Below are 15404 nucleotides of genomic sequence, written 5' to 3'. Positions count from 1 at the left end.
GAATTTCCTTTTTTAAAAGCTCCCACCCATCTTGGACTCCTTTTCTCGTTAGAGTCATGGGACCTTACTGATCATTGTTCTGAGTTTATTAAAATCAGCTTTCCTAAAATCCAGGTTTCACATTTGAGTACACTTGGCTTTTGCTTCCCTTAGAACCAAGAACTCAAGTATAACATGGTCACTTTCCCCCAGAGTTCCTGTAACTGCTACTTTATCCACTAAGTCATCTCTGTTGGTTAGGATCAAGTCAAGGATAGCCGATCCTCTAGTTCCTTCCTCTACTTTCTGTAGGAGGAATTTATCTGCCACACAAGTCAGGAATTTCCTGGAGGGGCCATGTTTTGCAGAATTTGTCTCCCAACAAATATCAGGGAAATTGAAGTCCCCCATTACTACTACCTCATGCTTCCTTGAAACATTGGCAATTTGCTTTTCAAAAGTTTCATCCTCGTCTTCTCCTTGATTGGGTGGCCAGTAGTAGACTCTGACCACCATGTTCCTTGGCACTGCAAAGTATGGCATGGGGAGCTCTAAGCCTTCCTTCAACACCATCCACAATCTCAGTAATGCCCCTCCCATGTAGCAATTAGCGTTAGAAAAAAAACCTCCCATTGGTGCCAATGGGAGGGCTTTTTTCCAAATGCTAATTACCACACAGGAGGGAGCAATTTTTGCTGAGATCACAGCTGGTGATGGGAGGCTTAAACCTCCCGTTGCCATGCACTGCAGTGCCGCTGACTATCCCCCCCCCCCCGGTATTTAACATTAATATTAACAACTACGTGAGTTGTTAGTGTCACATGTGGTTAGGTCCTTTGGGAAGTATCCAGTGTTAGTCCTATATAGAATAGGCCCATTGAAATGAATGGGACTTATGTTGGACACAACTCACTTAAGTCCCATTCATTTCAATGAGCCTATTTTACGCAGGACTAACATTGGATACTCCCCTTAGGTTTAGACTTATCCTTTCCCCAATCTAGCCCATTGTTTTTGAAGTAAGAGCTCAGGACAAATTTATCTAAGCACATTCTATTATTTTTATTTTAAGATAATTTGTATCCCACCTTTCTGATGAAAGAATATAGCACTCAAGGCTTAAGTATACAGTGCTCATCAACAGTTGAATTATCTGTTCTGTCATCTGTATTTAGAATCATAGAATCATAGAATAGTAGGGTTGGAAGGGGCCTACAAGGCCATCGAGTCCAACCCCCTGCTCAATTTTGTGGTAGCTGTTCTCGGTGTAGGATCTATCAACTCTTAACAGTTCATAGAACCTACAAGTAAATCTCTAGAAGATTCAGGAAGGAAGAATTTTCCGTTTTATAAATAGGGTGCCTCTGAAATGTGGGATTAAACTGTGGTTTCAATCATTCCTTCAGTTTAGACATTTGGGTGCTTCAGCCTGCCACACAGAGGGGTTGCATCTTGATTGACTGATTGATTGATTGATCAACTGAGGTAATTATATCCCACTTTTCAAGGTAAAAAGGCTTCACAAAGCAGGTTACTATATTGCTCAGCTAGTATGGATACAATTTAAAATCAATAAAAATGCAGTTAAAAAAAAAGAATTCCCTAAGTCTCTTCCAGTTCTATGACTAACATTCCCAATACATGAATGAATATGTTAGAGACATTTAACAGATGGGGAACCATGATTCAGAACAAATATTTGGACTGGATTGTCTTTGCGATTGCCTGAAGGAGCTTGCCATGATGTGCACCAGTCATGCCATAATTGAGAATGTGGCAGCAGGAGCTGCTGCACAGTTGTTTTCTTTCATGGGCATGAGGATGTAGCCATTTTTACCTCAGGGCATAGACAAGAAGTTTTTGGCAAGCCAGTAAAGCTTTCCTTGGAGAACACCATAACCTACCAGAAGGACTGCATAAACCAGCTCGCCCCTCTTGTTTCCACATTTTGGCTCATAGTAGATATCACTGGAATAGAAGGTGAACTGGAGAAGTTCTGTGGGAGGTATCAATCCTGATGGACACAGGCCTACACTTGTAGATGGCGGTCTTCAGAAGGAGCATGTTAACCCTTGACATAAGTCAAGAGTTTGAACAAAGTTCAGCTTCCTTGCGATGACAGTAGATTGTTTAGTATTCCTCTAGGGCTTGTATAGAGGGAACATCTGAATACTTGTTGATCTAGTGTACAGGCATATGAAGGCAGTGACCTGGTTCATACAACATGACAGCCCACCATGGCTTAATTTACCTGCAGAGGCTGTCGCATCGTGCCGGGCGTCCACGGGTGCCATTTTTGCCTGGCGCCTGTCTTGCCGGGGTTTGCCATGTCATGCACATCCAGGTGGCAGGGATTGTTTGAAGGTTGGACAACCCTCAAATTACCCATGGCTTGTTTTAGGGTCATTTGTGGGTTGTCTAACCCTCAAACAACCCCTGCCACCTGGATTTGCATGTCACAACAAGCTGTGGCAAGCTGGGCACTCATGGGCACCATGCAAAATGTATTATTATTTATTTATTTCATTTATTTCATTTCTATACCACCCAATAGCTGAAGCTCTCTGGGCAGTTCACAAAAATTAACATCCAAGGTGACATCCAAGGGCATCTGACACAACGCAGCAGCCCCCACAGGTAAATTCTGCCATAGGTGGCTGTCATGTCATATGAACCAGGTCGTTCTCACCTTTCTGTGCCTGAAAGCAAGAAGGAACTAGTAAGCAAGTGAAAGTGAATGCCTGTTTTTGTTGGGAACTCACTGCCAAATGCATCTTTCTACATATATTCATGTAACAATTGGGCTTAGACTTTTCACCCAGTGATTATTTATATCTTTTCCCCTTATACCTGTATAGGGAAAGTGTCACCTGTGATGCTTCCCTGAATTTGCACCCCAGCCCAGGTGGGAATGGCTAATGCAAGTGACCCATTGTCTAAAAGTGCTTCATCATACCAAGCATCTGCCTTGCCCCCAGTGGGTCCCCTTTAGGATGACCAATTCCTCCTGTAATTCCTAGGCAAGTTCACCTGCATAGAAGCCCGTTTCCACCTGGAGCGACAGATGGGCTACTACCTGATCCAGATGTACATCCCAAGCCTGCTGATTGTAATTCTGTCCTGGATCTCCTTCTGGATCAACATGGATGCTGCACCTGCCCGAGTTGGTCTGGGTATCACTACTGTGCTCACTATGACCACACAAAGCTCTGGTTCTCGAGCATCTTTGCCCAAGGTAACATGTCCTCCTTTTTATAAAGCAGGTAAAACAGAACTCCCTATGGGAGAGGCCGTAGCTCAGTGGGTGGACCACATGCTTTGCATGCAGAAGGTCCCAGGTTCAATTCCTGGCAATGAATACGAACCTGAGCACGCTCCGGGGGAGAGCAGAGGACAGGAAGACCTGGTGTGCTGTGGTCCATGGGGTCACAAAGAGCCGGGCACAACTGAACGACTGAACAACAACAGCAACTACAACAGTTCAAAGGATTAGGCAGTAGGTGATGGAAAAGACCTCTAGCCAAGACCTGGGGAGAGCCACTGCCAGTCAGAGTATGCAATACTGGGCTTGATGGACAAATAGTTTGACCTGGTAAAAAGAATTTTATATTCCTAAAATGAAGTTATTCAGCTAACACCTTTCAAGATATCCAACAGCCACATCCCTCAGTTGTTTCTGACCCACCCCACCTGGCATATGTAACCAGTGGATTTCTCTCTTTTTTTACAAGTTCCCAAACATGTGCTTGATTACTTCACTAGAAAGCAGAGCAAAGTCACTTCAAAGTCCTCTATAATTGGTCTTTAACCCCAGGTAAATTAAGCAAAATGAGTAGGGGAAGAGTGGATATGTGCTGGAGTCATGGATCTTCCAGAGCTGATTATTTCCATATGCAGTGGAACTATGAAAAATGTGTGAATACCGGAGGGATGCAGCAGAGGCTGTGTGTGTGTGTGTATGTGTATACACACACACACACACACACACACCAGCCACAGTTAATCATACGTAAAACACAACTTAAATAGTCAAATTAAAAACTGGAAGGATACATACAAATCAGATGAGCGCCCTGAGAGTGATACTAATAGTGGAGTAAGTAACTCTTTCCACAAATATCTATAAAAGGAGCAAAACAACAGTACATGATCATGTGTTTCAGTGCCATCTCCACGTGGACATACATGATTTTCCAGTGGAATTCTCTTGAAACGACCCTCAAGTAACACTGAGGGCAGTACAGTTGTGTGTATTGCCTATGCTCCAGAAAGATGTGGTCTTTGGAGACCACCAAGACATGGTTAATAATCTGATAACTGCAACAAGAACTGAGGTAGCAAATAAATGGAAAAATGGAGAAGACCCTCAAATAACTAAAAAGAACATGGAATATTTTAAGTGGTTAAGCTTGTACATTTAATTAGATTTAGAGAAGATGGGAAACAAGCAAATAGAATTACAATGTCTTTTTTTTAAAATGGATTTTTTTTGTCAATTATTAGAATGCTCACTTTAATCAGATTGCATTGGCAGATTTACTCTGGCTGTAAAAGAATTATAATATTAATGAACTGGATTGTTTAGGAGTTTCATGATTAACATTGTATTATGTTGCTTATCATAATTTGTATGGTACTGGTTTTCCCCTCTTAAAACGTTGAGAAAGTACAAAGTGATTGGCTCCCTGAAGGACCTTTTTATCACTTCCTCAAGGACAGGATGATGCACTTTAACCACACTGGCCGGATAACTTGGAATGAACATTATTCATCTTGCTATATCAGGCTAGGGAGCACCTGAAACCAGTTACAAATCTCGTATTCTGTCCTCCCTTAGGTGTCCTATGTTAAGGCCATTGACATCTGGATGGCTGTATGCTTGCTGTTTGTATTCTCAGCTCTTCTGGAGTATGCTGCTGTCAACTTTGTGTCCCGGCAGCACAAAGAGCTACTCAGGTTCAGAAGAAGAAGAAGACACCACAAGGTAAGCAATACACAAGTCAACACAACTATGTGGAGCACAGCTGAAATGGATGGGTTGCAGCACACAGCCAGCCAGACCAAGAATTGACATGAGGACCACTTTATTTGACAGCCATGATTTTAGCATGTCAGCTATGTGTCTATAAGACAAACACCACCATGTCTGAAAGGGAGATATGCACATCCTAAGGTGCAGTTGGCATGTGGCTGGGAGCAACAGCCAAATTATACCCCCTGGCACATCTTCAGGTAATATTCTCATCTGCTTACAGGCATGCATCTGCTCTTCAGATATTATGCTACTCACTGATGATCACAATGGATGCATTATAAAACTGTCCACTCTGTAAAAGGTGAAAGAGCCCCAAATGGATTAAGGGGGGCAGTTGAGAGTTGATGGGCAAGTACCTTGTAGGCCCCTTCCAACCCTACTATTCTATGATCAACACAGGCCAATCCAGTTGTCGCTCCTATGACATTCAGCTTGCTCTCACAGTTTCACAAAATATGTTAACTTTGCCAGTTCAAGAGCCTGTATCTGTAAAGGAAGTTCTCCCAGTCGTGTGTCCTCATTGCTTCACATGCTGCATGGTCCATGCTGCTTTTTTTAGTTGGGTTGGGAGACGGGGATGATCTTAGAATTACATCGTTGAAAAAGTCAGTTTCATATAGCCTAAAGGTAAGTGGAACTCTCTATCTCACAGGTCAAATGGCCTGTTCTGTTTTTCACTTTACTAACCTGGACTTTGCCGGTGAGTGACTTCAAGCTGAGCAGGAGAGATCTGGCACGCCTGACCTCCCTTTGACAACTCAACTCTGAACCTGCCTATTCCAAAGAGGTTTTGTGAATGATACATGGCATATAAGAGACAAATATAATGACTGGGTTCACACAACACAATAACCCACACTCAAGGGTTGATTATGAGTTGAGTGTGGGTTGTTGTTGAACCATGGGCTATCATGTCTGAACCCAGCTGTGATAACAAACCATGGTTTGTTAACCACAAACAACCCACAGTTCACAACCCAACAAACTATGGGTTCTCTTCATGAGTTGTTCATGATTAGATTCATGAAACCATGGTTTCATAGCATGGCTAGGTTCACACAACACAATAACCCATGTTTCAACAACAAACCACGGTTATCATGTTGTCTGAACTCAGCCAATAAGTGGAATCTGTAACAAAATGTTGTAGTGTATCTCCATTCCTAAGAATGCTCTTGTTCAGGGTTCCAGCCAACTTGGAGCAGAGGCCTTGCAGTCCTGTTCAGGCCACAGTGGGGAGCAGGAGTGTTTCAGGAGGAGAAAGGGAAAAGGGACACCTTTTTTCTTACCCACCCTCCCTCCCTCCTTGATGCCTTCCCCTGCTGTTCTAAATAGAACAGGTAGCAGATGATGGAAAAGACTTCTGACTGAGACCCTGGAAAGCTGTTACTCTGTATAGGGCAAGGAGGGGAGTTTTTAAACTGGACAGCATACATCCCCCCAACGCAAATCCCCTCCTCTCCAGAATTCTTACTGTAAACCATAGTTTATAGGCCAGGTCCCTCTTTCCCCCCACCCTACCCCACCTGCAATTTCCCTTCCCTGCTTCCCCTCAACTGACACGCCAACATTCCGCACAGCCTGGAAGCTCGTAGGTGTTTTTGTTTTTTAATTCTTTTTCTCTTAATTTACAATTCTATATACTTCTGCATGCCTTGGGAACCACAACCTTATTTTTGGGTGGCCCCATTTCCCTTTCAAATGGGATAGACAGTCAGCCAACCTAGTTTGCTATTAGAGAGAATGAGTAGACCAGCCTTCCCCATTGTGGTGCCCTCCAGATGTTTTGTTTTGTTTTTTTGGACTGCAGGTCCCACTGTTCCTGACCGTTGCCCATGCAGGCTGGGGCTGATGGGAGTTGAAGTCCAAAAGAGTTAGAGGGCACCAGGTTGGGGAACGCAGGACTAGACTGAGGGTTGGATCCAGCACTGCGATACCGCAAGGGGAGGGTACTGCATAAGGGGAGGGTACTGCATATTCCATATCCTCTCTCTTTCCTCCCCCCTGCAGCACCCACATGCATGCACACACACACATACACACACACCTTCCAAATCTCCTCTGCAGTGCTGGGGACCTTCCAGAGAAGATTTGGAGGGCACAAGGGGGGGGGCTGTAGGGGGAGGGGAGAGAGGGGGGGATGCAGAAGTCCCCTTCAACAAGTGGTAGCCTCTGCTTAAGGCATTACAATGCTGGATCCAACCCTAAGGCTGTAACCCTATGTCCACTTACTTAAGAGTACATTCTGTTGAATTCAACAGGACTTCCTTCTGAGTAAACAGAATGGCTACAATGTTAGTAGAAAAAAACAGCTTCTGGAGTCGCTTAAGGCTGCAGTCCTACTTAGGACTTATGGCTACAGCTGTAAGATGTAGCACAAGCGCCACTCCACCAACAGGGGAGTGGTTGTGCTTGCATAGGAGTCCCTGGGAGCGCCAAGCTCGCTAGTAGAAAGCTCCGTCAGTGTCAGGTCTACCACCAGCAGAGTTTTACCAGCAGTAAGGAGGAAAGGACAAATTTGGAACACTCAGCAGTGGCCACAAGACTGGAAAATGTCAGTTTACATTCCAATTCCAAAGAAGGGCAATGCCAAAGAGTGTTCAAACTACCGTACAATTCCGCTCATTTCACAGGCCAGCAAGGTGATGCTCAAAATCCTACAAGCTAGGCTTCAGCAGCATGTGAACCGAGAACTACCGGAAGTACAAGCTGGGTTCCGAAGAGGCAGAGGAACTAGAGATCCAAATCGCCAACATTCGTTGGATCATGGAAAAAGCAAGAGAATTCCAGAAAAACGTCTATTTCTGCTTCATTGACTACGCTAAAGCCTTTGATTGTGTGGATCACAACAAACTGTGGCAAATTCTGAAAGAGATGGGAGTACTAGACCACCTTACCTGTCTCCTGAGAAACCTGTATGAGGGTCAAGAAGCAACAGTAAGAACCAGACATGGAACAACCGATTGGTTCAAAATTGGGAAAGGAGTACGACAAGGCTGCATATTGTCGCCCTGCTTATTTAACTTATATGCAGAGTACATCATGAGAAACGCCGGGTTGGATGAATCACAGGTCGGAATTAAGATTGCCGGGAGAATTATCAACAACCTCAGATATGCAGACGATACCACCCTAATGGCAGAAAGCGAAGAGGATCTGAAGAGCCTCTTGTTGAGGGTGAAAGTGGAGAGTGCAAAAGCTGGTTTGAAACTCAACATTAAAAAAACTAAGATCATGGCACCTGGCCCCATCACTTCCTGGCATATAGAAGGGGAAGAAATGGAAGCAGTGACAAATTTTATTTTCTTGGGCTCCAAGATCACCACAGACGGTGACTGTAGCCATGAAATTAAAAGACGCTTGCTCCTTGGGAGGAAAGCTATGGCAAACCTGGACAGCTTAGTAAGAAGCAGAGACATCACCTTGCCAACAAAAGTCCGCATAATCAAAGCTATGGTTTTCCCAGTAGCAACGTATGGCTGTGAGAGCTGGACTATAAGGAAGGCTGAGTGCTGAAGAACTGATGCTTTCGAACTGTGGTGCTGGAGAAAACTCTTACGAGTCCCCTGGACTGCAAGGAGGTCAAATCAGTCAATCCTAAAGGAAATCAACCCTGAGTGCTCATTGGAAGGACAGATACTGAAGCTGAAGCTCCAATATTTTGGCCACCAAATGCGAAGAAAAAAGTCACTGGAAAAGACCCTGATGCTGGGAAAGATTGAAGGCAAAAGGAGAAGGGGACTGCAGAGGATGAGATAGCTAGATAGCATCACCAATGCAATGAATATGAACTTGAGCACACTCCGGGAGAGAGTGGAGGACAGGAAGGCCTGGCGTGCTATGGTCCATGGGGTCACGAAGAGTCGGACACGACTTAACGACTGAACAACAACAAGGAGGAAAGGGGCATTCCAGGGACAGGCCGGGATCATGTCAGGGGATACCTTGGATCCAACAGCTCCGGAGCCTTGGTGACTTCAACGGAAAGTGGGGAAATTAAAAATGGAACAGTGGGGAGAGGAAAAACCTTCCCCTTCTACCTTCCATCCTGGCTGGCGCAAGCTGGCAGGGTGTATGGAGCAACGGTTGCTCCACCACAGATCCATAGGAATGTTCTCTCCCCGCCCCACCACCCCGTTGCCCCATTCCCATAGGAATGTTCTGCCTGTTACACAGGTAAATTAAGTGGACCTACAGCTGTTAGGGAGCTTTAATATGCAGAAGAAGGTTGTCTCCTATGTGTTTCAAGGAGGCATTACAGATCATCAAAATATTAGATTAGATATGGCCATCTTTTCAACACTAGGGCTTTTGCAAATCCCTGCAGAACTGTGACATCAGAAGTTCCACCTCCACAAAATGTCCTCTTCTATGCAACTATTAAATGTATAGGACCGTAATGTTGAAAGGTTGCCCATCCCTGCATTAGATCAAGCAATAATGGAATTATTGTTGTGTCACACATGGTTTTTTTAAAAAAATGTGAATATGCATAGGAGACTGCAAAAAAGCAGGGAGAAGAGAGAATATCCTGTTGAGGACTAAGAAAACAAGGGTAGCTTTCTATTTTACCACTTCTCCTTCGCTTCTTTGCATCTCCTTTGGCGCCTGTTTCCCTTTTGGGGAGAAGAAAAGGGGGCAGCACCAAATACAAAAGAGCAAAAAAGAAAGAAAAAGAGGCAAGCATCAAGATGGTAGGGAACTTTAATTAAATAGTAAATTGTCCGGTGCGTTTCTGATAAGACAACATTGCTCAAGACTTTTGAGTGATGTTGCCTTAACAGAGTAACTCAACAAACTGAATTCCTGTGCACCCAATAAAAGTTTCCACCAAACTGCATTGGGCAATTCACTCTTTCACTGAAGTTCACTATTATTTTTTCAAAAACTTTGGAGGCTTGGCTCTTTTTTTCTTGTTTTTCTTTCTTTCTCACCTTTTTTCTTCTTCTTTTTCTGGGGAGTTCAGTCCTCAAGAAAGGTCTGCGTGGTCTCATTAGTGGGCTGCACACACATTGCAAAAGCTCATTTATCTCGCTGATTTGCTTATGCTGGCCCTGAGATTGTCAGAGCCAAGTGGGAAAGGTCCTGCCTCTTGTGCCAGGAAAAATACTGGCAATGGAGCTTTGGATAAGGGGGAAAAGGGAGGAGACCATCCAGGAGGGACAGCCATTGAACCACATCCCCGGCCATTTTTTTACCTTTGGAGAGTATCACAAGTGGTAGGTGGAAAGGCAGGTGCGGAGAATTTAGCATTACAATGGGTTACAGTTGTAAGTCCAGAAATGTGAATATGCCCCCACAATACCCATTCACAATTTCTATCTAGCTCCTTAAAGTTGACCTTATATCCCCATGAGTTTGAGAAGTTTAATTTCTGTGAGCCGACCAGAGAGCTTCGGCTATGGGGCGGTTTAAAAATGTAATAAATGAAACGAAATGAAGTCTGTCACTGTAGTACAGGTTTTGACTGTGTGTGTGTGTGTGTGTGTGTGTGTGTGTGTAGGTATAGATATAGCTTTGTATTGCTGCCACCTGCTGGCAAGAGCAAGGGGTGTTGTTATTTTTTACATGGAAAGATAGGCAGGCAATGCTTTTTTAGAAAGCACCTCTGAAAAGCACCAAGTCATCCTGAGATTAAAAAGCCACCTCCCACCCCATTTCTTAATTCACCCCTTCACTTTTAACTGGATGGTAATTTTCAATGCTTCATTTATCACACAAATTAACACAGCAAACACTACTTAATAACTTGATAACCCACTTTTCCTGTGTCACCATAATCTAAATCTGCCTATTAAATGAATTGGGATCTCTTTTGAAAGTTTAGTGCAAGAATTGTAGAAATAATAGCTGTATGAACTCTTGACTTCTAACTGAGGACAAATATTATGCATGCATGGGAATTCCCCAGGAGGAATAGCATACAGATATATTAAAGTACTTGAAAGTCTTCTACAACGGCACATAGTGCAGAACATTACAGAATATCGAGAGCAGCTGTTCTTGGTAGCCTGATCCTATGATCTTTCCTGTCTCACTCCTCTTATCTGTTACACCAGCATGATATCACTTCTCCTTTTCACCATTCCTCAAGAAAAAGGAAAAGCAGGACAAGGAGGCATTCCTAGACACTAGGAATATTTTTGTTCAAGAAAATCCTTCTTGTTTGTCATATCATCTAGATGTTGAACGCCAGCATAGTTAAACAACAAGCTCAGAGAGGCTTAAAAGGAACCTTTTAAAAAGGAAGTCCTGAGTAACTTACAGCGCAATCCTATCCTGATAGGCGGCCGCGCCTTTGAACTCAGAGGTGACCACCTATCCAAAGCACACCCCTTTTCAGCCATTCTGTGCTCCTCTTGCGAGCACGGAGGATGGGGCTGTTCCATGCTGCCTCCAAGGCAGCATGGAAGTGGGGGGAGGTCGGTTCTCCAGGAAATGACCTCAGAGCTTGGGCTCCGAGGTCGGTTCCCGGAAAACAGGATATCCTATGGCCATCTAGCCACTGTCTAGTGGCCATAGGATTGTTCCCTTAAGGGGGAAAAAAGAAAAGCACAAACTGGCAAACCTGCAATAAAGCCAACCAAGAATAAATTCTAAAAAGTGAGTTGTTAATGATAACAAAATTAATCATAATATTTTATTTAGAGGTACCAGTAGCAGGAAGTGGAGCCCAGGAGGCAGCAAGACTATTAGATAACAAAGCTGAAAGGGAAATTTCAGAGAATTCTTTACATCAGCCTAGTGCAGCACACCCACCGAGTTTTGAACTTCTGTTTATTGAACTGCAGCTCCCTATCTGGCATGTCAGTCTGCTTTTGAAATTTAGGGGACTTTCCAAAGCAGTTTGTGCTATAGCATTTGGGAGTGGGGGCTGCGATTCAAATAAAAAGTCAAAAAGTCTCCTGGACATGCCGAAACCCTTGAGGAAGTCTAAAGTAGCTTTTTGAATCCCATTGTAAGTACCTTTGACCACTGAGAAAGTTTCCAGAAGGGGAAAAGTCTTAAGACACTTTCTTAAGAATTGAGAAAGTGTAATATAAATGTCAAAACTGTTTGCATTGTGCTGGTGCAAGGCATAAAAGGAAGCCCTGTGAATGGAGAGAACAGGTAGATAAATGTAGATAAGGCAGAGGTCCCGTTATTTTGGTGTTGACTGTGGAGAGTGCTATCATCAGGAGGAACAGAGGGCCAAAGGGGAACTGGTTTACAGACCTATCCTGCCGCTGAGACTAAAGAGTTTTGCAGGTAAGTCATATGCCTTGCAGCTAACTCCAGATGAACCAAAACTTCATTTGACATTATTTTCTCCAATTTACCAAAACACTCTCAGCTCCATTCATACTTCCTTGCTGTAAACACGTGGCAGTACAATTCATCCATACCATGCAATATGAAAAGCAGGGCCATTCTTAAAAGATACTCTGCAAAGAAAGGCTTAAAAAGAAGCATATGTAGAGGGCTTTCTACACTGTTCTAAATTAAAAGCCCACAAGAGGGGTTAATCCATGGCAATTTTCATTATAGCTATAGGAGCACTTTTTCCTCCAACTGATTCCTCACATTTAACTTGGAAAAGTCATATTTCATCCAAGCTTGGAGTCTTAAATCTGATGTCCTAACATGTGTACTGGTATGTAACGTAGAAAAATAGAAGCTTATGTCTAGGGCAGAAATTGGTGGAATTGCTGCATGAACTTTGTGCTTAGAGCATCATAACCGTGACTTCAGATTCCGAACAAAAAGGCCATCAGTTACTTTGTTTCTCTTCTGGGGCCTGGCAAGTAACCCCAACTCAGTCACTCCATCTATGAAACAGGGATAATATCAAATTCTGTAGACCCCTTCTGCATCCTCAAAAGTAAATCACATGTTCTTTTTTTATTCATTGAACTGCATTGAATAATTTCTAACATATTTTTTTCTTCCATACCAGGGGATAAGAATTCAATATACTACCAATGTATAGTAGCAAATATACACATACCATCGGTATCTTCATCCACATTTTCACTTTTTCGCAATCTTAAACCTTTTGGGACAGTCTTCAGTCATACTGTGTGTAGCCTCTCTCTCAGGCCATGGCTCATAGAAGAGGCAAGAAAGTACTTTAATCCCCCTTATTCACTTGTAGCTTCTGTGCAGCTATGGGCATGCCTGCATTGCAAGTGGAGTTGCTAGCAATGCAAGTCTTGAGACATATCTACACTAAGTACTTACATCTCTTTTATTCCAGTTTAATGACCATGCTTTCTCATAAAGAGCCCTAGGAATTGTTATTAGCTTATTATTTATTGAGCCACTATTTAGTGAGGATGCTGGGATTCTCAGTTTGAGATTGCTAGCACCATACACACCCACACTCATCTTGACACAAATGCAGAACTAACTCCCAGAATTCCCTGAGATGACTGTTAAAGCACTTTAAGGCTGCAGCATAGATGTGTCTCCATTATCTTGTAGACCTATCTAAGAATTGGAATGAGGGAGCAAAGTGAGGAAGGGAAGCCCAAAAGAACATCCAAAGAGAAGAGAATATGGTCTCACTGTTAAATTAACAACGCATACAGATATCTTTTGAACGATGAGCCTTTCTGCTAGAAGTCCATGTAACTCCATAGAAATACTCATGAAATGACTTTTACTATAAGAGTTACATGGAGCCCGCTCCTTCTGGGCAAGCCAAGAATAAAGAAGGTATGAATGGGGAGGAGGGGCAGAAGCAAAACAGGGGATATTTCTGTTAAAGAAAAAGAATGGTTCTTGAAGGAAAGACAGGCCAATCTACTTTCCATTTGTAAATGGATCCCCTGCTTTGCATCTGTGCATCATATTGCACCCATCTATAAGGCTGATCTCCCCAAGAAAGGGTTGCCCCTCTTGAGCAAGGCATTATGGGATACATGTCCCCAGTGACTTTGGGAGCTATGACAGCAGAGCCTTATAGCAAGGGTGCACTGTCTATATCTTATTTGTAAGTAGAGTCCTATGTTTAATATATTTCAGGAGGATGATACTGGGGAAGGCAGGTTCAACTTTTCTGCCTATGGGATGGGGCCTGCCTGCCTGCAAGCCAAGGATGGCATCTCAGTCAAAGGAGCCAACAACAACAACACAGCAAACCCAGCCCCGCCCCCCTCAAAGTCCCCCGACGAAATGCGCAAGCTTTTCGTCCAGCGAGCCAAGAAGATAGATAAGATCTCGCGGATCGGCTTCCCCATGGCCTTCCTCATCTTCAACATTTTCTACTGGATCATCTACAAGATTGTCCGAAGGGAAGATGTACACAAGCCCTGAGGGGGGTTCGTATGCAAAATTCAAAGAGAATGGATGGTTGCAAAGGCAAGAGAAATGGTTACTCTATACACACCATGTGCAATAGCAATGCAGTGATGCATGAATTTAAGAATGTGGCAATATCTATTTTAAAAAGTGGGTGACTTTTAAAAAAATGTATGAACTGAGGAATATGGGGGGGGTGGGCTATGGGAAGAAAGCTTTCAAAAACTTGAGTTGGGGAGATTACGGGAGGGACACATTGTTTTACAGCATAGGGAAGTTTAGGATTGCTATGGCGGCAGTCCAAGCAGTGTAATATATTAAATATATATTCATGCTTAATTATAATGCAAAAAGAAATCCTTTTTTAGCCTATTAACAGCTTAGAATCTAAAGCCAGTGGAATGATTCATGATTCCATGTGCAAGGAGGATTGCAATTATGCTTAAACCAGACTCTTGCTCTATAAGGCCATACCAGTTCTAAGCAAGCACTCAAAAAACAAAAGGGAGAGAAAAAAGTCATATAACTGTATACTGCCCCATGTTGTTCATGTATGGTTTGAAGATGGAATGGTTTGGGCTGGGGGATTGTAAAAGAGAGAAAAAAGGATTATGGTTTGCTTGAAGGATTGAAGGGTGGCTAAGTTGCATATTAGAAAGCAGTCACTATGATAATAAAACACTCTATTTAATATATAGATGGATAGGTAGATAAGAGTCCTGTCATATATCCCTTTCAGAGAGTGGTGCAGATGGGAATGCTAAAATGCCTCCATGGCATTAACGTAAAATTGCAGCCTACATCCTTTAACAGCAACTGGATATTCCCCCCCCCCATTTTTCCACTGATTTCGGTGAGAAGTGAATTGCACCTTTCTGTTCTTAAATTGAAGAGGTAGGAGTTGTGACTCTCGAGCAAAGGTGCTCGGTCACAACTCACACCTGTTGACACCAGTGCAATTCCCCCAGTGTGATCCCAGAGTTATTATACAGTGTTTCAAAAACATCATTAATCTTAAGATGCCTGCCATATTTCTTTAAATTACATAAATAAAAATAGCTATTCTAAGAAGCTATGGTTTTAAAACAAAATCCACGTAAGGAAGATA

At 43.2% G+C, this 15404-nt stretch overlaps 1 protein-coding gene across 1 annotated transcript in view; it reads left to right on the top strand.

The window, feature by feature from the left end:
• Positions 1-14311, top strand: part of GLRA1 (glycine receptor alpha 1) — a 121487-nt gene extending 107176 nt beyond the window's left edge. The window contains exons 7-9 of the mRNA XM_084832435.1: positions 3000-3214; positions 4817-4963; positions 13997-14311. Of these exons, the coding sequence (XP_084688561.1) occupies positions 3000-3214; positions 4817-4963; positions 13997-14311 (677 nt within the window). The remainder of the gene's footprint in view (positions 1-2999; positions 3215-4816; positions 4964-13996) is intronic.
• Positions 14312-15404: the final 1093 nt, after the last annotated feature.

Source organism: Heloderma suspectum, chromosome 2, assembly GCF_057233095.1.
Source record: "Heloderma suspectum isolate Gila_16-S chromosome 2, 16-S_ref, whole genome shotgun sequence".
Taxonomy (NCBI): Eukaryota; Metazoa; Chordata; class Lepidosauria; order Squamata; family Helodermatidae; genus Heloderma; species Heloderma suspectum.
Note: the sequence above shows the minus strand (reverse complement) of the source record. Positions and strands in the feature narration are given on the sequence as shown.